Source organism: Humulus lupulus, chromosome 7, assembly GCF_963169125.1.
Source record: "Humulus lupulus chromosome 7, drHumLupu1.1, whole genome shotgun sequence".
Lineage (NCBI taxonomy): Eukaryota > Viridiplantae > Streptophyta > Magnoliopsida > Rosales > Cannabaceae > Humulus > Humulus lupulus.
In genome coordinates, this window is record NC_084799.1 from 11,467,400 (window position 1) to 11,489,444 (window position 22,045).

Here is a 22,045-nt window from a genome sequence, read left to right on the forward strand (position 1 = left end):
TTTTAAATAACTACAAACAAAATAATTTGTGTTATACAGTAGTACAAAAAATAGTATTCTTAGCTTAATTTTTTTTTTTGGTAACCGAGGGTATCAGGGCCCCACTCCCACTAATCCCTTGAGGCTCTGGCGTTTTCAACCGGAGACTGCTCCAGTGGCCCCAAGAAGGTTTGTAATCGCTCGTGGGGAATCGAACCTGGGATAGGTAAGATCCTCAAGTACGCCCTTACCACTTGAGCTACCCCTTGGGGTTTCTTAGCTTAAATTATTTGGTAACCAATAAACTTAAAAATAGTATGAACTTTTGTTGAAAAAATGGGTTTGCGTTAAGAATTATCATTTTTTAATTTACAAAATAAGACCCAAAATAATATAAATCAATCATCAAATTGATAAAAAGAAATACATCTTTGGAGGACAAAATCCAAAAGACTAGTTTTGGATACATAATAGTGATATTGATATGCATATATAGGCTGCCGAGTTTTCTATTCCGTGCCCAAAAATTATACAAAAACTAAGTGATTAATAATTAAAAAAAACTTAATTATTTATTAAGGAAAAAAAGAATGATGAAAGTTTCAACCTCAACACCTGTTATAATAAGCAACTTATTATTACAACATAAAACCCTAATGAGGGAGGATTTTGAAGTAGCTAGACAATTGTGAAAAAATTAAGATGAGAAGTAGTAGTGTATTTGTAACCTAATCCATCTTTCCAACATCTCCACCACTTCTCATCTTTGCACAATATTCAAATAAACTTCCATCAAAACAACGTCTCACAGCTTCCTTTGATAGGAAGCCTCTTTCATCCTTGGCAAGCACATATAGAACTCCCCATTCAAATTTACTTGCAATCCTGGCCAATATGTATTGTATTATTGTACAAAACACAGTCATATATGGAATGGATCAATTGATTTCTATTGAAGTATATCACTAAATTATTATTTGGTTTTTGAATATTAATGAATGATCATGGGAAATAGATACAAACCAGCCAAAGACATCAAGAGCATTTCGGTTAGCTTCAGTCATATGCCAAAGTTCCCAAAAACTAAGCTTATCAGGCACTGTACGAGCATATTTGCTAAACAAGTTCTCAAAGTTTGAAGGAATGTATCTGCATGCAGTAAAACTTTATTGGGTTATAATAATCTTATTAGTTTTATATATGTAAGTATATATAATCATATTTTTAATTCACCTTCCTTCTGTGTCAAATGTATCTGAATCACTTCCATGCTTAGCTTTGTGTATGTTCTTTATGTATATTGGAAAGAATGGCGAAGGTATCCATGTCTGCAAAAGAAGATGGTTCGTATACATACATTTACAAATATTATCAAACAGTTGGAGAGCTCAACAAACAATATATGATCGAAAAACTTACAGGCAGAGTAACATAACTCATTGCTCCATGAATAAAAATCACGAACATGAAAGATGAAACTACATTGAATCCCATTGCTCTTAACCCTGCAATATCCAATTGCTATATGTATAGTTATTCATTAATAATAAGAATATCCAAAGCAAAAACCAACTTTGATACCTCTAAAAGTCTCCAAAGGGTATATAATACCATCATTGTTTTGGTCAAAGAAGGCTACGTGTTGTTGGAGAACTGACATGTTTTGATGTTTATGAACACTCCGAGTAGTGCCATTAACGTTTTCTGTATCAGGTGCTGCCAGAGCTCGAGGCATGTCTGGAGAGTAAAGACCCAGAATTAGTAATCGCAATTACTTAGTAATCGAAGTAGAACAAGTACAACTTTGTAAGTATATATATTTATATTTATATTGCGTACATGGGTTATGAAGCTTAGTCTCCAAATCAGTACGGACCTTCCTCTCTGCTGTAATGGGTGCCTTTTCGGCCACCGTTGCCACGGCGGCGGCGGCAGCTTCGTCGTTTGATGCCTTGGTTGCCATAGTTTTGCTTTTGTGATGGGAAATGAAGTGTAAGCTGTGTTCTTAAATAATGGGAAGATCTAACAAAGTTTGCGCTATAAACTCCAATGGATTCGCTAAAAAGTAGGCTAGATCAACTCTTGATATTCCATATTTTTGAGCCATTATATGAGGCCATCCCATGACCATTGATGTCATAAATCAACACATATATATTATAAAAAGAATATTCTTTGTCCAATTTTTGATATTATGTAATAAATAACCAATTAATGATGTGACAAAATAATTTTTTTTTTCTATATTAATTTCGAATTTAGTTATTTTTTTTTGTCATAATTAATGTTGTTTCCAATCAATGAGAGATACTAGCTATATTTAGAAATTGACATCATTTTAAAAATAAAAAAATTTGCAATATTATATTTTCATAATAAATACACATTTTTCATTAGGTAAGCCTTCCAAAAATTTAAAAAAATTAAATTTATTTTTAGAAATATTAATTAACAGTTATAAATATATGGTCATTGAATCCAATAGTTAATATTCAAGTAACATCATATATATTTTTGACAAATAATACAATTTTTTTCCTAAAACATTAGATATATGACATATATTTTTGTTTATGGCTTGTGACATGTATTTATTAGTTGGGATTGGTCCATAATTAAATTAATTAGACTATTATCAATATACAAAAATAAAATAATAAACTAAATATATAAAATCTAATTCAAAATGCATAAGGAAATTTATTTTTAAAGATGCTGATAAAAGTTATTACTTTTTGCAACTATAGTAATAATAATTGTGGCCACAAGCATAATCTAATGTTAGTGTATATCACCTCACAAGATAAGGTGGTATGTTCAAATCTTCCCTACCCAATGTCAAAAAAAAAAAAAAAAAAAAAATTTGTATAACACAAAACCCTTCTAAAAAGATGACATTTTTTTTAAGTAATGAACAATTTGTGTGAAAAATCAGTACATGAAGAAACAATATAATAAAGTTTGTTATGTGGCATATTTTATGTAGTTGTAGTATTTAAATTGACAAAAATATATGTAATAATTATTGTGTGTTTATGTATTTGTTACATGGTATATTATATTGGTCTTCCAAAAGTAAGTAAAAGCTTTTAAGTAGATAAGAAGGTATGGTGGGGCATTTTATCAAGAGAAAATATTCTCATTTGCTTGAGAAAATACCCTCTGTTGAACACTAGTACTAGTGTTAGATATTGACAATTAATGCAAAAAAGAACTATCTCTAAAAATATAAAACAAAATAAAAAGCTCAAAAGTCAAAAACACACCACTTGCATTGCACTTGCGTTGCATGGAAATTAAAATGAGTCAAAAAGGAAGAAGATAAATATTAGTAAAAACATTAAGCTTGAATACCACGCCAACACGAGTAAAATTAGTAGAAAGACCAAACTTTTAGTATACTATTAATAATAAAGAAATATGGGAAATTTCCCACAAGATAAATATGTTGTCATATTTGATATTAATAGAATAATAATAATAATAGTGATAGTAAATAGCATTTGGTTCCCCAAATTTTATTACTTGTATCATTTAGGTACATGATCTTTTTTTTTTTTTAAGTAATTAGATCTCAATTTTTATTTTTTCTGGCTCACATGAATTCGATATTTTATTAAATAAATACTAATTTATAAGAGTAAAACACGATTTTAATAAAAAAAAACATATTATTCATTTTTTTAAAGCCCATTTTAATTAATTAATTATTGTCAAATATATTATTTTAGTAAATTAATCTAAATGTTCTCATCAAATATTTTACCTCTAAAATATTTATTATATCACTTGTCTAGTAATTATTTTATCATTTTTAATAAAAATATTTATATATTTTAAATTTTAGAAGCATGAAACTTATTAAAAGTATTTTTATCTATAACCTCATTTTTTCTCACTACACACATTTTTATTTAAACTCCTCATGAATTGTTAAAAATTATTTACATAGATATAAATTTTTTATATCTTTTCATGAGGAGTTTAAATAGAAGTGTGTAGTGAGAAAAAACTAAGATATATATAGCAGTGTACCCTTATTAATTAATGGTTCTACAATTTAAAGTATATAAATACTTTTACCAAAAATAATAAACTAATTAATATATAAGTGATATATTAAATATTTTAGAGGTATAATATATATTTTTTATTATTTCTTAATATTTGAAGAAAATATTTAAGTTAATTTACCAAAATAATATTAGTAAAAATTAATCAATTAAAAGGGGCTTAAAGAAAAAAAATGAGAGCTAAGCTATTTCCTTTTTGTTGTTAAAATCTCATTTTATTCTTATAAATTAAGATTTATTTAATAAAATATAACATTAGAAACCTACGTGAGCTAAAAAAATAAAAATTGAGATTTAATTGCCTAAAAAATAAATGTTATGGATTTAAGTGATATAACTAATGAAGATTGGGAACCAATTGCTATTTACCCATACTATAACTGTAGGTATTTCCTATCAACTTTCCAAGAAGTAATTGACCAAATCTAATGTGTTGTTTTTTGTATAATGAAAAGTTGTGTATAAAAGAAAGAGTAAAAATACGTGCACTCAAGATATTATGTATTTAAATAAAATATATATTATAATTTTTTAAAATAATAAGTATCAATTTTAATAAATATAATTAGTTAAATTAAACTGTGGCCAACATATCTTCGTTAATGTAAAAGAAAAAAGAAATTACCGTACAAACAATACATGAACATGACCCAGCAAAGGAGAAAACAAAGAAGAAAAGGGGACCACAAAGCTAGCTTGGTATTATTATATGAATAAATTCGGGTAAGTCAACACCGTTCGTTGCCCATTAAACTAAACGCCATGAGCTTCAATCAGACGGCCTAAAGTTGGGGCCTTGATTCTTAGTTCAGCCTGACACACCCTCCTCAATTACACTCATGGAACATAAATTTAAGCAATATTTTTCTCTTTATTTCTTCCTCTATTAGGACAAAGCAAAGCGTTTTTGTGAGTTCCGAGTCAGGAAGGCAAGCAGTAGCAGCCCCATCATTTCGTGTATTCCAATAGCGCTTTTAACTTTTCCCTCCAACATCGGCTGCTTTTGGAATCAATTCGATCTTTTTTGGATTCAGTTTTTGGTTTTTCCAGCTCTTCTGTAAGGTTCTTTAATACCCAGTTTGCGTTTCTTCCATCTTTGTGTCTGCATGTCCTACTTTTTTTTGCTCGACACATGATTTTTTGTTTGTTGAGATTTTGGGATTTTGTTGTATTCTGAATTGGGTTTTGATAAATTTGTGGTTGGCGAGCCTCTTTGCTCCTTTTCTGATGGAACAAGGTCCATTTGCTCTCTTGCTATTTGGGTTTCTTTATTTGTTTAAATATTCTATATTTTTTTTACTGTAGCTGAAAATTTAATGATGGCTCTTTTTGGGATTGTGAGTAGGGACCATATATCCGTGGTACTGTGATTTCGATTGTCGAAACATGATTGCTATTCTATGGAAGCCAAGCTATATGGCTATGCCTTTTATATTGTTTAATGCGTAATTAAGGTTAAGACGAGGACCCTAATCATCCTATGATTAGGAGTTTTGATTGACGTGTGTGGTAAATGTTCAGACTGTTGCTAAGCCCTTCTTTTCTTGAATTTATTCATCAAATTTTATGACTTTTGTGTTGATACTGTTGATGCTTTTCGATGGTTGTTTATTGCATCAATTTTGTGCTACTGGCAACTGAGTTGAATGGTTTACTGTTCTTCTCAAAAGGGGTAGGGGTGAGAATTTGTTGGGTTGCCATTGAATTCCATATATGGTGTATGATGTCTAAGACACTTGTCTACAACAATATTTGCTTTCTTTGCTGTTCTTGGGGGAGTGAAACTTGAGTCTATTTTTGTCATTAATATGATTAAATTCACCTTCGCTTTGGTAAGGAGAGAAATAAATAGGTGATATGTGATTACTCAACAACCAGATTTTCATTGTTATGAAGGAAAAAAAACAATAAGCATTATAAATGGTTACTTCTCACAATTTTATTTTTGCTTTGTTGTCATTTGTATATCAAATATATTCATAGATTCGTGAACAGTCTAAAGTTAAAAAATATGCCATGCTCAAAGCTTGACTTGTCTATGTTGCGTTGGTTGCATTACTACTTGCACTACTATTTCAACTGTGGGTTTCTGCTTCCACTTTAATCCCTTCAATATTTTTTATTGATCTAATTGAATCATTTCGTATTCTGAAGTTATTTTCTTATCATTATTGTTTTTTGTGGGAATTTTCCTCTCAATGATCAGAGCTAATTAATACAATACCCCATGTAATGATTGCGTTGTTTTTTTGTTATTTATGATGCTGAAACTGGTTACCACTCTTGATATACCTGCGATGGTTAACATGTCCCTACTTTATTTGTTCAAGGGTCAGATGCAAAGCAGCTGAGCTACCTTGGGGCATCTCAAATCATGTCTTTATCTTTCCCTGTTGGCTCCACCCCTATCGACGACAAGTATACCAAGCTGCCAGATACTTACCAGGTTTCTTCACAGAGGAAAATTATGATGAATTCCTCTACAAGACAGGCTCCTCCATTAAGTTCCAGTGCTGGGTCTAGTGGGCAATTCTTTTCATCATCCTCCAGGTTACCGAGCGATGTTCATGTTCCTATATCCTCAGTTTCCCCACACGAAAGACGTTCCTTCCATTCTCTTGCTCCTCAGTCAAGTGGTGGAATGCCACCAGTCCATTCTTCCCTTTCAGAAAGGCAATCTACAGCATTTATTGATCACGTTGTAGAAAATAACGATATTTCCTGGTGTCCGGATTCAATTCACGATTTACTTGATTTTCCTGGAATGGTCTCTGTCCAGAATGATCAGGTAGAAGCTAGTAGTGTTGCTGTAAGATCTCAGGACCATAATGAAAAGAATGATTGGCCAGATTGGCAGATGATTGCAATAGGGGAGGATCTGGATCAATTATGGCCTGACCTTCCTGTTAGTGTTAATCCAATTGCAACAGATTCCAAACCAGAGGTGTGTACTTCAACTTAATATAGTTTTGCTGAATTTGCCGCAACCAATTTTAAGGCATGTTAGCCCACTTGTTAAAGATTCTGTTTTGTTTAAAGCACAGCTGAAATTCCTTGATGGCTCTTTGTTTCTTGAGGCCTTTTAAGTGCCTGTTGCATTTTCTTATTCCAATGCTGCTGAAATTTTGAAATAATATATATTTATATATAATGTTTTGTATTTCCAATCTTGAAGAGGACCTAAGGCTACTTTGATTCTTGCTCTGAGCTAAAAAAGGCCTCTGTTCATGTTATATTTTTTCTTAGGGATTTCAATAAAAGGAAACTCCTTGTTTGACTTTTTTTTTATTCCTCTAGGGGTGTATACAATCAGTTGATGCCTCGGTGCAGCAGATCCAAAATTATCAGCAGCCTTCATTGCAATGTGGAGAACATGCTACTACTCCTGATCCATTGTGTAATGCATCCTCAACCAAATCCAGAATGCGTTGGACACAAGAGCTACACGAGGCTTTTGTTGGAGCTGTCAACGCACTTGGTGGAAACGAAAGTGCGTAAACCATTTGCTTATGTTATAGAAATTTATTAGCACTCCTTTCAATATTTACTTAATACTATTAACATACATACAGGAGCTACTCCGAAAGGTATCTTAAATCTGATGAAAGTTCCAGGATTGACTATTTATCATGTAAAAAGCCACCTACAGGTATATTAAATCCTTGCTTCTTCTGCCTAGCTCCTTGCTAGTTTTATTGGTTTCTAATTATTTCTTTTTGGTAATTCATAGAAATATAGAACAGCCAGATACAAACCAGAGTTGTCAGAAGGTAATGAATGACCTCCTTTGTTTTTCCTCTCTCATTATTGCCTAAGCCGCAGAGGCCTATGGCCTTTCACTTTTCTAAACGTTTATGTGGACATTTTTATTGTTAGGTGTTTAAACTTTTAGCTTGATTTGTCTATGCAGCCTTTCTTGTCAATGTCTCTGGTATTTTTGAGAGATTGTACTCTACCTTTTGCTTACTTTCTATGTAATTTCATTATAAGTTCTCTACATATACGTATTCTTAATCAATAAATGGGTGATGAGTTGAAAGTATTTTACCTGTATTTTCTTTATTTCCAGGTACTAATGAGAAAAAATCACCTACGGCTGAAGATGTGAGATCTCAAGAGTTAAGCACGTATGTATTTTTCTTTGCCTCAACGGAAAACTTGTGTATTAAATGATGTAATATTACTGCTGCCCTTTCTTAGAGATGTAAAGCATAAAAATCTCCACACAATAGTTGGCAACTGTGTTGGTTTTTTAATTGTGGATAAAGCATCACCGTTACCCTTAATAAAGGAAATATTACTCTATTTTGCAAAGTTGGCCCAGGTTGAAAAGTTGTTCCATGTGCAGGAGTATGGGGATCACTGAAGCATTGAGGTTGCAGGTAGAACTCCAGAAGCGCCTCCATGAACAGCTTGAGGTATTTGGTCACGCGGTTTTGGTTTCTTGTATTTTCAGTAGAAGCATGTGACGTCTTACTGTGGATTAGTTGAGCACGAATTGACATCGAACATGCTAGTAGTGTTGATTTACCCATCTAGTAGGATTTAATGAGTGCTTAAGTTTTGTTCTCTCATTTTCCTTGCATTGCTATTCATCAAAGTTCTCAGCTGAGACTCCCATGTAATAGGTACTTTGTTACTCATTAGTGTCGTATTTACTTAATAAATGCAGAATCAAAGAAAATTGCAGTTGCAAATTGAAGAGCAAGGGAAGTACCTTGAAAAGATGTTTGATCAGCATAAAAAGATGGAAACCAAGTCCAAGGCTTCTTCGTCAACCTCCCATGATCACAAGAATCCATTGTCAAAAGTACAGGAAAATAACAAATCCAAAGTTTCAGAAGGCGCTTCTTCCAAAACAGGAATCAGCTCGAGTAATGCCAAGCCTAAACCAGATGAAAGTTTCATAGACCCAAGTGAGAAGGGAAAGGCACACGATGAAACCAAAACTTGGGGAGAACATGAGCCGGGTAACGAGGAGTCTGATGTTCAACCAACAAAACGAGCTCGATGCGAATGACAAACATTAGCAGCATTACTTAAATTTGTCTTTTCAGTTGCATGGTATCCCTATGGAGTTCACTGTTGCTGGAGGTGACATTTTAAGCCTGGATATAGATTAGGTGAACCATGGTGATTGAAACCGAAAGACCCTTGACATGTTTGCTTCTTTTGGGTAATGAAGTGAAAGTCTGGTCTGGTAGTTGAACACACTCCAATTTCCAGATTAACAATGTGTCCAATTAGGCATTAGTTATTATTATCTGATCCTGTTCTGGTACCTATTATTTATAATGAACCCTCTGTACAGTATATGCTGGGAGATGTTTACTTACTCTGTTTGGGCGAAATGATGTTATGAGATTTCTGAAATCAGATGTCATGGCACTCAAAATGTCTAGGATTCATTCATGGAATCATTTCAGTGAAAATGATTGCTGTTTATCAATAAAAACGACATGTAGTTAGTCTGGAAATATGCTTCAGTAATAAATGATAGGGTATTATCATGGCGTTTGCCCTTCAATATTCTCTGAAATCTAAACTGTTCTTATTTATAAGTTGTTGTCGTTTGAAGACCCAATGACATGTCATTATCCTTAACTTCAAGTAAACACATGTTGGGTTTTGATGTCTCTTATTTATATAAAAATGAATTTGTAAAATATATAGTTTTTTAATGGTTATATGTAAAGAAAAATATATTTTTATTATTTTTAGATATTAAATTATGATAATATAAATTGGAATCAAAATGAATGAATAATATGAATTACGGCTAATAATAAAGTAGTGATCTATGGATAATTAAAAAAATAGTGTATATATATTTTTTCTTGTGAAAATGATTCCTTCCTATATGAAAAAAGTTATACACTATCGTCTTAGTGGGAAAACGACATCTAATTTGGATAAACGACATCAAAAAAGGTATGACGTTTCCCTTATTATTGAAATATAATTATTATTCAAAAATACAAATTAAGAAGCAGCGAAGTAGAGAGAGTGATTTTGTGAGACAGGGAAGGAAGACGGAGATAGAGCCTAGCCAGAGGTAGAAGAAGATGTTGTTCCAGGTAGGAGGACAAGGGACTCGTCCCACCTTCTTCGAGATGGCGGCGGCTCAGCAACTTCCGGCCAGTCTCCGCGGCGCTCTTACCTATTCCATCGGTGTAAGCAAAACCTCCTCACACCCATCACCAATTTACTCTTTCTTTTTTATACATGTATGGTATAGCTATGCTTCTTAAGCCAAACCCAACTTTTCTTTTTTGGAAACAATTTGTTTCTATGCAGAATTTGCATTTCTAATTTTTCTCACTAAGAACGGAAAACTGAAAGAAAGAAAGGAAATTGCTTATTGCAGTACATTTCTTGTTCAATTTCAATATTCTTGCTTTGCCCAGTTGCGCAATTGGTATTAGCTTTCTAATCATGTATGTGTTGCTTTTGATTGTTAGCCCTTGAATGAAGCACTGTATTGCTTATGTAAGTGATTAGCTTAGCTTAGCTCCATTGTTAAGGTTTGTGTGTCATTTTACAGGTATTGGCTTTGAGAAGACCCTTTCTTCATAAGGTGTTAGACTATGAAGATGAATTCTTTGCTTTGTTGATGCTTGTTCTTGAGACTCATAGCTTACGGACTACAGGTTTTACTTTTCTGGGTTCCTCATTTTGTTTTTTTTTTTGTTATTATATTTTGAGGCACCTTCTAGATTTAGCTTTTCTTTTTCAAAAAATGAAAAATCTATGGCAAAAACATGTTATTATGTCGGAGTAATTCTATTAATTTTGAAAATCAAGTTTGTAGTATTGATTGCCTGAAACTCATTTATTTTGTTCCTCTCACAATCTCTTCAGATGCTTCTTTTGCTGAATCCTTATATGGCTTACGAAGGAGAGCTGTAAATATTAAAGTCAAGAAGGAGAATACTCATTTGAACTCAGGTGGTGGGATTAACCATTCTGGGTTAAAAAGGCGTCAGAAAGTTCTTTCAGTCGTATTTCTGGTACACTGATGTTTCCTTCTACAATATTCTTTGTTCTCCATCCACTGCTGCATGACTGGTCATTTTATGCAGTTTGATTTTATCTGGTTTGGTCTTTTTTAATAAGATATTGTAAATGTCTCATTAAAGAGTATCAATCTGCCTTTTTTTGGTCTTTAAAAGGATTATTGTCAACTTTCTTTTGCTGTGGCTAGCCTGGCTAAATAATTGTGAAATGAATATTTGTAGGTTATACTGCCATATTTGAAGTCAAGATTGTATTCAATCTACAACAGAGAAAGGGAAGCCAGACTTCAAGCAAGTTTATGGGGAGATGATGAAAGATTTAATGATATTAACATAACTGATAGAGGGGAGGGCTTTCTTGTTTCAAGTGCGACCACTGTGACAGAATCATCAGTTAGGACACAGCTGATGAAGAAGATCCAAAGAATTATAGGGGCTTGCTACCCATGGGTTCATGCTAGTAGTGAAGGTATGTAGGCATAGTTTTCTCAGAGAAATTCTGTTTATAAGATCTTTTATTTTATCCTTTTCAGTCCCAAAAGAAAGGAGATATTATATGTGTGTAAACAGAAACAATTATCCTTAAAATTTTGGTTGGTAGATCTGATGTTCTTTCAGGGATTCATATTGTACATCAGTTAAAACAATCTCTTACGAGTTATATTTTTCTCGGTAGGATTATCATTTTCCTATCAGCTGTTATATTTGTTGGATGCTACGGGATTCTATTCCTTAGGATTGCATGCACTTGGGATCCATGTCTGTCGAGCCACTGGACAAGAGCTCGTAAGATGCTTTCAATCTTTTCTATTCGATTTGTGTAATTCTATTTATTTTATCTTTTCATTGTTTTGAACTAAAATGATCATACAAAAGTTGGATTTTTTTATTCATTTTAATTCTTCTTGTACTTTGAATAATCTTGAAACCAACCTTTTAATGTCAAGGTAGATGGATACTACATCTAGAATTTCAAAGATAAGAAGCCGTGAACTTGAGAGACTTCGTGGCCCTCCATGGTTGAAGGTATAGATTTGTCGATATGCCTATGCCATGTCCTTAAAATTGTAACTTCTAGTTCCACTTTGATTAGCTATTGACTATTTCTGTTACATATTTCACTAAACAGACATTGCAAGGAGTACTGCTCAACTGCACATACACAATGCTGGATTATGCACAAACTGGGCTAATTGCGGCAGTATTCTTTTTTAAAGTAAGGATTACCTATGCTCAATTATATGTCCAAATTAACTAATGATATATTTTAATTGTCATTCTTATAGGGTTACCAACTTGATTTCTATGGGATTAAGAAACCTGCTAATCCATATTGAAATAAGAATGAAGAAATTGACATTTCACTATTTATATATATTGTATCCTATGCTCTGTTGGTACTTCATTTAAAAAAGAAAAAAAAAACTGGCCAATTATCAAACCAATCACAATCTTCGAATAAAAGTCTACGGGCTAAAACTTAAGTAACCCTCTATGGACAAATATTGGTGTAACTATTAAGTATAAATTCATATATTGCGTTTAAGCATTACCATATTGTCATTACATTCATTATAAATTATTGAGAATGTCTCCACTCATTATATTTTCTAGTGATGTATTCACGCATTCTATTAAAAAAACATTGTTTTCTATTGTTTTTGAATAATCTCATAGATGATGGAATGGTGGTACCAATCTGCTGAAGAAAGAATGTCAGCTCCAACTGTATACCCCCCACCTCCACCTCCCCCTACCCCTCAGGTAAAATATTCTTGGTTCTTGTATTTGTTTCACATGTTATATGCAATAGCTTACCAAATTATTGTGATAAAACAGGTAGCAAAAGAGGGTCTTCCACTACCACCAGACAGAACACTTTGTCCTCTGTGCTCGCAGAAGCGGGCAAATCCATCGGTAGTTACAGTTTCGGGGTTTGTCTTTTGCTATGCCTGCATATTTAAGTATGTTTCTCAGGTGAGTCCCAAAATGCTTGATCTTGATCTTGCACATTGTTGCCTGCTATGTTACTCTGATAAATCTAAACACGATTCCCACTTAACCATTTTCATTTATTTGGTTAACCAATGTCACAGTACAAGCGCTGCCCGGTCACATTATTGCCTGCTACTGTGGACCAAATAAGGAGGCTGTTTCATGACATGTAGAAAGAATATGTATGGTGTTGCTAGGAACAAAATCTAGGATGGCTTCAAGCCAACATATTGCATAATAAATGTTGAAGCAGATTTCAACAACAAAAAAAAAATAGAAGCACTATGTTTAGGATGTAGATTAGTTTTTATTATTTTTTCAAAATAAATAATTTATTTTACTTTTTAAATTATACAAATAATAGTCAATTAATTTAATTGGGTTGCTGCATTACTACACCTCTTTCCTTTATTCTATATGAGGCTTTTTTTTTTTGTATAAATAAATTATATCAATAAAAATTTTAATGGGTTTATACCTATATAAAACTATTATTTAAATTTACATATTTTAGAATTATCTAAACTAATTGCATAATCTACTTATATAATATGGGAGAGAGAAAAAAACAAGTCTTAGTCAGAGTCAGCCAAGGATGTCTTTAGAATCAAACACAACATATATTCTTATCTCTTGCTTCAAGCACATCTTCTATCACTTCCTCATCCCACTCCCTAAGTCCCACCTTCATCAAACTATTCACCCTTTTGTTCTCCAGTGCAGGATTTGAGGAAATCCAAAGGTCTCCTAAAACTGCCATTAGGAAGCCAAAGGTCTCCTAAAACTGCCACTTCTTCCCTGAGCCAATACACCACCGAGCTCTTTCCTTGACCAAAGATTGAGCTTCCCATAAACTCCTCCAAATAAAGCTTGGATTATGTCCCAATTTACCATTGAGAAAATTTCCTTTGGGATAGTACCGAGCTTAAAAAATTTCCCCACCAAAGAATTACTTCTCTCTAAAAGCCTCCACCCTTGTTTGCCAAGTAACGCTAGATTGAAATCTCTAAGGTTTCGAAATCCCAAACCACCCTTGTTCTTATGGTGACACATTCTTTCACGACTCATCCACCTTATCCCTCTCCTCTGCGTAGAAGACGATGAAAGCCACCAAAATTTGTTCATCATTCTTTCTAAGACTTTTGCGAGTTCCAAAGGCATCAAGAACACTCCCATTGCATAATTATGAAGTGATTGGACCGCTGTCTTTAACAACACCTCTTTGCCTGCCCTAGATAATAGTCTCCCATTCCAATTTTGTATCATCTTCCTTATTCGTTCTTTAAGAAAACATTTGTTTCTCCCCATCGTACTAGGAAGTCCCAAATATGTACTAAGTGCATTGGCCTCTCGCATCTGAAGCAAAGTACAAACCTGTTCTCTTGTATTTTGATCAGTATTCGAGCTGAAGAAGACAATAGACTTAGTAAGATTGACCTTTTGGCCCGCTTCTCTTTCAAACTTATAAAGCAACTCCATAACTTTCAAAGCTTCCCTCTCATTTGCCTTATAATAAAGGTAGCTATCATCCGCAAAAATAATATGAGAAACCATCGGGGCACCTCTAGCTACCTTACATCCATGCAGCCATCCTTTTTCCTCGTATCTTTTGATTAAAGAAGAAAAGCCTTTTGCACAAAGGATAAACATATATGGTGATAAATGATCTCCTTGCCTAATGCCTTGTGTAGGTATAATCGAGCCCATCTTTCTTCCTCCATTGACCACCGTTTAAGTTACAGATGACACACAATAAAACACCATATCCACCCATCGAGTATCAAAGCCCATTTTTACAAGCATTGCTCTCAAATAAGCACATTCAATGCGATCATATGCTTTGCTCATGTCTAACTTCATTGCCATAAAACCATGCTTCCTTATCAAATAATGCAAAACCTCAAATGATACCATGGTGTTATCTGTAATCAGTCTTCCTGGAATAAACGCACTGTGTATCAGAAATCACTTGAGTAAGCATCATCTTCATCCTATTAGCCAAAACCTCATAAGCTATTTTGTACAGTACATTACACAAAGAAATAGGCCGTAAATCTCCCATTGTGGTCGAATTCCTCTTCTTCGGGATTAGTACTATATTTGTCTCATTTAATCCTTATGCAAATTGACACTGATCAAAAAAATGCTGCACCTACTCCACAACATCTTTGCCCACTATATTCCAGATATTTTGGTAAAAAGCTAGACTCATGCCGTCTGGCCTAGGTGATTTGTCAGGATGCATCTGAAATAATGCTGCTTTGACCTCTTCTTCAGTTAGGGGCTTTAACAAGTCTACATTCTGCTCTTCTGATATTGATGGAGAAATGCAATCCACTACTTTTTACCAATTTGTGTTCGAGGCATGAAATAAGTCCTTGAAGTAATCCATCATCACCTCCACAGCCCACTCTCCCAATTTATCCACTCTCCTTCCCCATTTTGTAATTTGTGGATAAGATTGTTCTTTCTTCTTGCACTACCTTGGGCATGAAAATATTTGATATTTTGATCTCCCCCTTCAACCATAATTGTTTGGAACGTTGTCTCCAAAATGTCTCTCTTTGTGCCAACACTTCAAGTAGCTTCTTTTGGGCTTCAACATATTCATTAATTGAATTTGTGTCTCTCCTCCCTTTCCATCGTCTCATTCCTTTTTTTTTTTTTTTATCTTACAAGTTATTTTAAAGAGAAAATTATAGTAAATGACCCAAAATATTGGCATCAAGAAGTCAATGTCATTTTTTAAAAATTGTAGAGAAATGACAATTTTATATTGTTGATTATTTAAATTGTCATTTTCTATTATTTATTTAGAAACGTATGACTTTAATATAATGGTATATGTATATTAGTTTTGTTTAATTAGTATTTATTTTAAAATTATATTAATTTTTTAAGTATTTTATGGGTTATTGATATATTATTTTTCAATTAGTGTATATATTTTTTGAGATATGGTATATATATATGTTTTATGATAGTTAGTTTCTATCTTATTATACATAATTGTAGTATATAATTTTGTATCATTATATATATATTTTAATGGTAGTATATAATTTTGTTAGCATAGAATATACATTTTTTAGTAATAATTTTGTAAGTTTTGTTGATATATTATTTTTTAACTTAGTATATGTATTTTGTAGTATGGTATATCATTCAGCAACTCATAAAAAACGGAAAAAAAAAATCAAAACAACTTTAAAATAAAAACTAATTAAACAAAACTAACATACATATACCAGCCATACTATTAAAATATTTAGAATAAAATAGTAATTTACTAAAGAGCGTATTTGGTAATATGTAATATTAAAATTGTAGTTAAGCTATTTTACTACAAAATTAAAAACATGAACATTTACTCTCTTTCACACATCATTAAAGTCATTTTGCACCAAGTCCCTATTTTAATTCATAGTATATAATGAACATTTTTGGAACTCTTTGATTTAACTTTTACTTAAATAAATTAAAAAGTAGCTACAAAGTTACTTTTCATACATGTTGACCACGATTTTGGCCAATGACGAGTAGACGTCAAAACTACACTAAACCTTCAAGAGAAAAAACGGCACTGACAATTTTTATAGTGGTTCAGCCCCAATGTGTTGGTAATAGCCTAATCCACTTAGAGTTATGATTTATGGATTTACACTAAAGATCAGATAAACCCGAGTCAACTGAGTTTCTTCAATGTAAATGAAAAGAATACAATATTTCTCTCAGAATACAAATACTCTCTTAGGGAAATCAGAATTCGAATCCCCTCCATGATGCCATGAGCTATGTATTTATAGGCCTTAGATCGTACAAACCGAAATCCCTAATAATCGAGATATTTATGTTACTCTTACACTATTTAATTAATAATAACATTTAAAATACAACAATATGCGACTTCTTTGGGATAATCTGAGAGATTCCCGCGTAGGTACGATTGATTCTAGACGAAGTCGTTGCTGGAATTTCGCTTGCATAACAATAATCTGCTTAATCGGTCAACTTCATTCCTTGAAGAAAAACTGGTAGGCCCAAACACTTGACCGGTCGGTCATGCACCTCACTGGTCGGCCAAGCACTCCTTCGGTCGGTCACGCAGCTCACCGGTCGGCCAAACACTTGACTGATTGGCCATGCACCTCGCTGGTCGGCCAAGCACTCCTCCGATCGGTCATGCACCTCACCGGTCGGCCAAGCACTTGACTGATCGGCCATCCACCTCACTGGTCAAGTATCGTTTCCGGTCGGACAAATCACTTCCAAGTAAAGCTTTGACTCAGCCATTTCTTGCCGCTTGTCACTTTTATTGCCACATCATCGTTTTCAAATTTTGGGGATAACATTTTCCCCCCAAGTTTATTATATGATATACTCACATAATAAATTTTTTTCCCCACAGCTGACGATATAAAAAAAAAACTAACTTTACACATTCTCCCGCCTCTGCAACAAACCACGACATCTTACCAGACCACGATCACTGTAATTAACTGCTCCCAATATTTGAAGGTGCTATACCTAAGTTCTTGAATCAAGAATTGATCTACTTGAACAAAACAAACAGCTTAAAGCAAAGTAAAATCACATATAGAATTTTACAAGCTTCATCTGCACTAGAAACGGATTCTAGCCGACTAGTGCTTGGATCGGGTAAGATGTAACTTTCACTAATAAAGCCAATGCTAATTACAATAACCAGTTCAAAAATGAAATCAACATCTTTACAATACAAAAGTTACATATTGCCCTAAAACTTAAATAACCACTCAAGAACAGTTTCTAAATCCCTTGGAACTTGCAAACCGAATCCCTCGATTTAAACACTCAAGATCCCCTCGAGCAAGCTAGTTGAATCCCTCTACTAGCCAGATTCGAACTCCATTCGAATCAGATCAAAACCTCCCACAGCTCTGCAACAAGCTTCACCTCCAACAATGGTGAACCTGCAAAAACAGAAGAAAGAGAAGAAATGAAGAGAGAGAAAACCAAGATTATGTTTTCTCACAATGACAAACTAACAGAAAGGGGGTTAGGTTGTTAGGAATAGATTAATCTATTTATAACAACCCTAACCACTAACTAATCAACTAAACAAACAGCTAATAAGATTTAACATGTTTCCAATTAAACCAACAATAGCTGACGTGTACTTATTAATCTGCAGCACACAATAGATGTAACTGGAGACTAACTAGTTCTAACAGAGACAACATATGCAATATACAATTCAAAGACTGAACAACAAACCCTGTAGATGAAACAACACATACATATTTTGACATTCATATAAAAAAGGCTGTTACAATCTCCCCCTTGGCAAAATATGATCACTGATAAAAAACCAACAGAGCAACACTAAAAAGAAACTACCAACAGACCCATAATATCTCAATCTTGCACAAATAAAACTAACACAGTCAGAAAAGATTCAAAATACATCCAAGCAAGATGAGAAACAAAAGAAAAAGAAAAACAGTCTTTGATACGATATTAAGCGGAAACAACTAAACAAAAACTCCCAAACTCTCCCCCTTCAGGGATCATATCTCTTTCTACCAGAACGAGTCTTAGGAACACGCCTCTGAAACACTTTGGGAACACCATTAGCAGTCAGAGCAGCTGAAGTGATTTGTAACGAAAGCTCCCCCTGAACCTGTGGAACATCAGTAGCAGAAAGAGCAGGTATACTGTCAGATGGAGCAGACAGAGCAACACTTGGAGAAACAGGAGCTTGAGCAAAAATAGTAGCTGGAGCAGGAACATCATCCAGAGCAAGAGCAACATGAGAGGACTCCCCCTGAGTATGTGCAACTGGATGGATAGTAGCAGATGGATGTGGAACACACTCCCCCTGAGTTTGTACAACCGTTGCATCAAGAACCACTGAAATTGCATTAGGAGCAACTGGAGCTGTATTAGGGACCACGGGAATGGCATCAGAAGCAACTGGAGTTTGATCAGGAACCAATGGAGACTCATTAGGAGGAACAGACCCTGGATGAGATGCCTTGGACCTAGACAGATGCACCAAGACAGTCTCTCGAATAGAAGATACCAGTTGAGACATGGAGGCCTCAAATGCCCGCTGACGTTTTTGATCTTCATATCTCTTCTCAAATGCTTCAAACCGATTGACAAATTGGACTTGCCAACTGGAGGGAGCAAAGCCTTTGATCGTTTATCCAGATGCAACTGGAGGTTGAGAAGATGGATCTAGAGTGGACGAAGTAGGTGGTAGAACCTGTTTGGACTTAAGAGCTTTGCAAGACTTTCTAAACGATGGAACAGCTGAAGGCACATCATGAAGAGTCAGTGTCGGACCACCTCTTAAGGCAATTTGATGAACCAGACAAGGAAACGGGAGAACATTCCTTATTCCCGTGGCTAAAGCAGCGTCCACAATCTTTCCAAAAATAAGGGTAGGCAAATCAATAGAGATCCCAGTACTAACAGCAAATAGGAACTTACCAATCTCAGTTGTGATGGAAGTGGTATGAGTATTTGGAAACCAGTTATTCAAGGCAATGCGATGAAGCACCTTGTAAAAATGAGATAGAACTGGAACAGGCAGATCACCATAACCCCATTCAAATGAATCAGAACCAGTTAGAGCAACTCCCATTCGAGCTTAGATGGTGTAGATTGTTGATTGAAGTCAGGAGACAACTCCTTTCGAACAGACAACACCCTGGACACAATGGAGGGGAAAAAGGAAAACGTTTACCCCGAATGTAGGCTCGGTACTTGAGAGCACTCTTTTCACTAATGCTCCTTTTATCAATATTGGCATAGAACTCACGGACAAGTGTAGGACATGGTGGTTTGAGATTGGTAACAGTGTTGAGCCACCCCCGAGATTCTATTAAGGCTTTATGGAGGGGAAAATCATCAATAGCAACATTGTATTCAAACCACAATTTTCTCTGAGAAACCTCATCCCTATAACGCATTAGTTTATGGTCCGAGCAAAAAAGATGGGTAGGCTGACTATGGTGTAGAGTGGTACAGTTGGTTGGAGGGACAGAGGAGGCACCTGGAGCCCTAGAAGTTTGCTTGGGTCGCTTATTCTGAGACTTTGGTGAAGACGGAGGTATTTTTCTTTTCAACGATGGGGTGGGTTTGGATGTAGAGGGTTTGGAGGGATTGGGTGAGGACAGTGGGGTGGCTGGACTGGAAGAAGCAAGAGACGACCTAGTAAAACGTTTAGGAAACGAACTAGTTGGAGAGCTCATACCTTTGGGTGAAGGAGGCGAACCAGTGGTGGAGGAGGACGACGGTGAGGGTGACCGTACTGGAGATGGTGACGAAGGAGGCGAGGATGACTTGGATACGGCAGGCGACGGCTGAACGGGAACAATGGCCCTGGACGGTGACGGAGAGGACGCCAGAGGAGTGAAAGCCGTGGCTGGTTGATCTTGAAAAACTCAGAGTGAGCAAATAAAAGAGCTGCCTTATAAAAAAAAAAAAAAAAAAATTCAATCATGAGTGAGTGAGCTTTCTGCTTTATGTGGATCAAAGCTCACATGAGGACATCTTCACACACTAATGAAGAATTTTGGCTGAGGGTCTTCTGTTTGCAAATCAAGCCCTGAGGTATGTGCCTTGATCTTCTCATAAAGCTAAGTTGTCCTATGTTGCTTGGGGTTAATACTGTGATGATTATAGAATTCTTGTTTGTTCCTCAATGAGCATTCTCATATTGATCAGGCATGCAATTTTTTTTACAATATTCCTTTTGCATCAATGGTCTTTGTGTGAGTCATCTGCTTAATTTTTGGTTAAGATACTCAGCTTGGATCTATAGTAGGCTCATCTGTCCTACACTGATATCAATTTTTTTTTATTGAGTGTGAGTCCATTTAATTGAGTTGCCATGAGTGCCTTTAATTCTTTTTGGGGAAAGCTGTTAGTCTGTTGAGTTCTAAAAAATAAATAAATAAAAATTTTATACTTAAATCAAAGGAAAAGGGTAAATGAGTAATTTTGTTTTTTGTTCTCGCCTATATCTTTCAAAGGTCTTCCTTTTTGCATCATCATTTTTTTTAATTCTGACCTTTCTTCCTCTAAGTTATTTTTAAAAAAATGGTGAAAACAAAAAATGTGAATCGTCCTTTTCGGCCTTCCCCTCCACCGGCGTCTTCTCCGTCATTGTCACCGTCCATGGCCATGGTTCTCTTTAAGCCGTCGCCTGCCATGTCCAAGTCATCCTCTCCTCCTTCGTCACCATCTCCAGTACGGTTACCATCACAGTCGTTCTCCTCCACCACTGGTTCGCCTCCTCCACCCAAAGGTATGAGTTTTCCAATTAGTTCGTTTCCTAAACGTTTTACTAGGTCATCTCTTGCTTCGTCCAGTCCAGCCACCCCACTGTCCTCACCCAATCCCTCCAAACCCTCCACATCCAAACCCACCCCATCGTCAAAAAGAAAAACACCTCCGTCTTCACCAAAGTCTCAGCCTAAACGACCCAAGCAAAATTCTAGAGCTCCAGGTGCCTTCTCTGTCCCTCCAACCAACTGTACAACTCTACACCATAGTCAACCTACCCATCCTTTTTGCTCGGACCATAAACTAATGCGTTATAGGGATGAGGTTTCTCAGAGAAAATTGTGGTTTGAATACAATGTTGCTATTGATGATTTTCCCCTCCATAAAGCCTTGATAGAATCTCGGGGGTGGCTCAACACTGTTACCAATCTCAAACCACCATGTCCTACACTTGTCCGTGAGTTCTATGCCAATATTGATAAAATGATCATTAGTGAAAAGAGTGTTCTCAAGTATCGAGCCTACATTCGGGGTAAACGTTTTCCTTTTTCCCCTTCCATTGTGTCTAGGGTGTTGTCTGTTCGAAAAGAGTTGTCTCCTGACTTCAATCAACAATTTACACCATCTAAGCTCAAAATGGGGGTTGCTCTTACTGGTTCTGATTCATTTGAATGGGGTTATGGTGATCTGCCTGTTCCGGCTCTA

General features: G+C 35.0%; 3 protein-coding genes across 8 annotated transcripts; 2 read left to right on the top strand and 1 right to left on the bottom strand.

The window, feature by feature from the left end:
* Nucleotides 1–595: 595 nt before the first annotated feature.
* Nucleotides 596–1,953, bottom strand: LOC133790665 (peroxygenase-like). 2 transcript variants are annotated; one of them, XM_062228376.1, is made up of 6 exons: nucleotides 1,819–1,953; nucleotides 1,561–1,716; nucleotides 1,399–1,484; nucleotides 1,213–1,307; nucleotides 1,003–1,128; nucleotides 596–864 (listed from the first exon to the last, which is right to left on the bottom strand). In XM_062228376.1, the coding sequence occupies exons 1-6, from the start codon at nucleotides 1,940–1,942 to the stop codon at nucleotides 708–710; spliced, it is 744 nt and encodes a 247-aa protein (XP_062084360.1). In that variant the 5' UTR covers nucleotides 1,943–1,953; the 3' UTR covers nucleotides 596–707. The 2 variants fall into 2 exon arrangements, with proteins under 2 accessions (XP_062084360.1, XP_062084361.1); XM_062228377.1 differs by having other exon boundaries at nucleotides 1,591–1,716; nucleotides 1,819–1,950.
* A 2,849-nt stretch (nucleotides 1,954–4,802) lies between these two features.
* Nucleotides 4,803–9,529, top strand: LOC133790666 (protein PHR1-LIKE 1-like). Of its 5 annotated transcripts, none has more exons than XM_062228382.1 (8): nucleotides 4,803–5,114; nucleotides 6,389–6,996; nucleotides 7,350–7,542; nucleotides 7,625–7,701; nucleotides 7,783–7,822; nucleotides 8,122–8,179; nucleotides 8,401–8,470; nucleotides 8,725–9,529. In XM_062228382.1, exons 2-8 carry the CDS (start codon nucleotides 6,427–6,429, stop codon nucleotides 9,070–9,072), a joined length of 1,356 nt encoding a protein of 451 aa, XP_062084366.1. In that variant the 5' UTR covers nucleotides 4,803–5,114; nucleotides 6,389–6,426; the 3' UTR covers nucleotides 9,073–9,529. The 5 variants fall into 5 exon arrangements, with proteins under 5 accessions (XP_062084366.1, XP_062084365.1, XP_062084363.1 ...); XM_062228381.1 differs by having other exon boundaries at nucleotides 4,804–5,114; nucleotides 6,383–6,996; XM_062228379.1 differs by having other exon boundaries at nucleotides 4,804–5,109; nucleotides 6,383–6,996.
* A 507-nt stretch (nucleotides 9,530–10,036) lies between these two features.
* On the top strand, nucleotides 10,037–13,461 carry LOC133790667 (peroxisome biogenesis protein 12). The gene is made up of 10 exons (XM_062228383.1): nucleotides 10,037–10,225; nucleotides 10,597–10,702; nucleotides 10,914–11,062; nucleotides 11,291–11,537; nucleotides 11,745–11,854; nucleotides 12,020–12,094; nucleotides 12,198–12,284; nucleotides 12,746–12,832; nucleotides 12,908–13,045; nucleotides 13,165–13,461. The coding sequence occupies exons 1-10, from the start codon at nucleotides 10,118–10,120 to the stop codon at nucleotides 13,234–13,236; spliced, it is 1,179 nt and encodes a 392-aa protein (XP_062084367.1). The 5' UTR covers nucleotides 10,037–10,117; the 3' UTR covers nucleotides 13,237–13,461.
* Nucleotides 13,462–22,045: the final 8,584 nt, after the last annotated feature.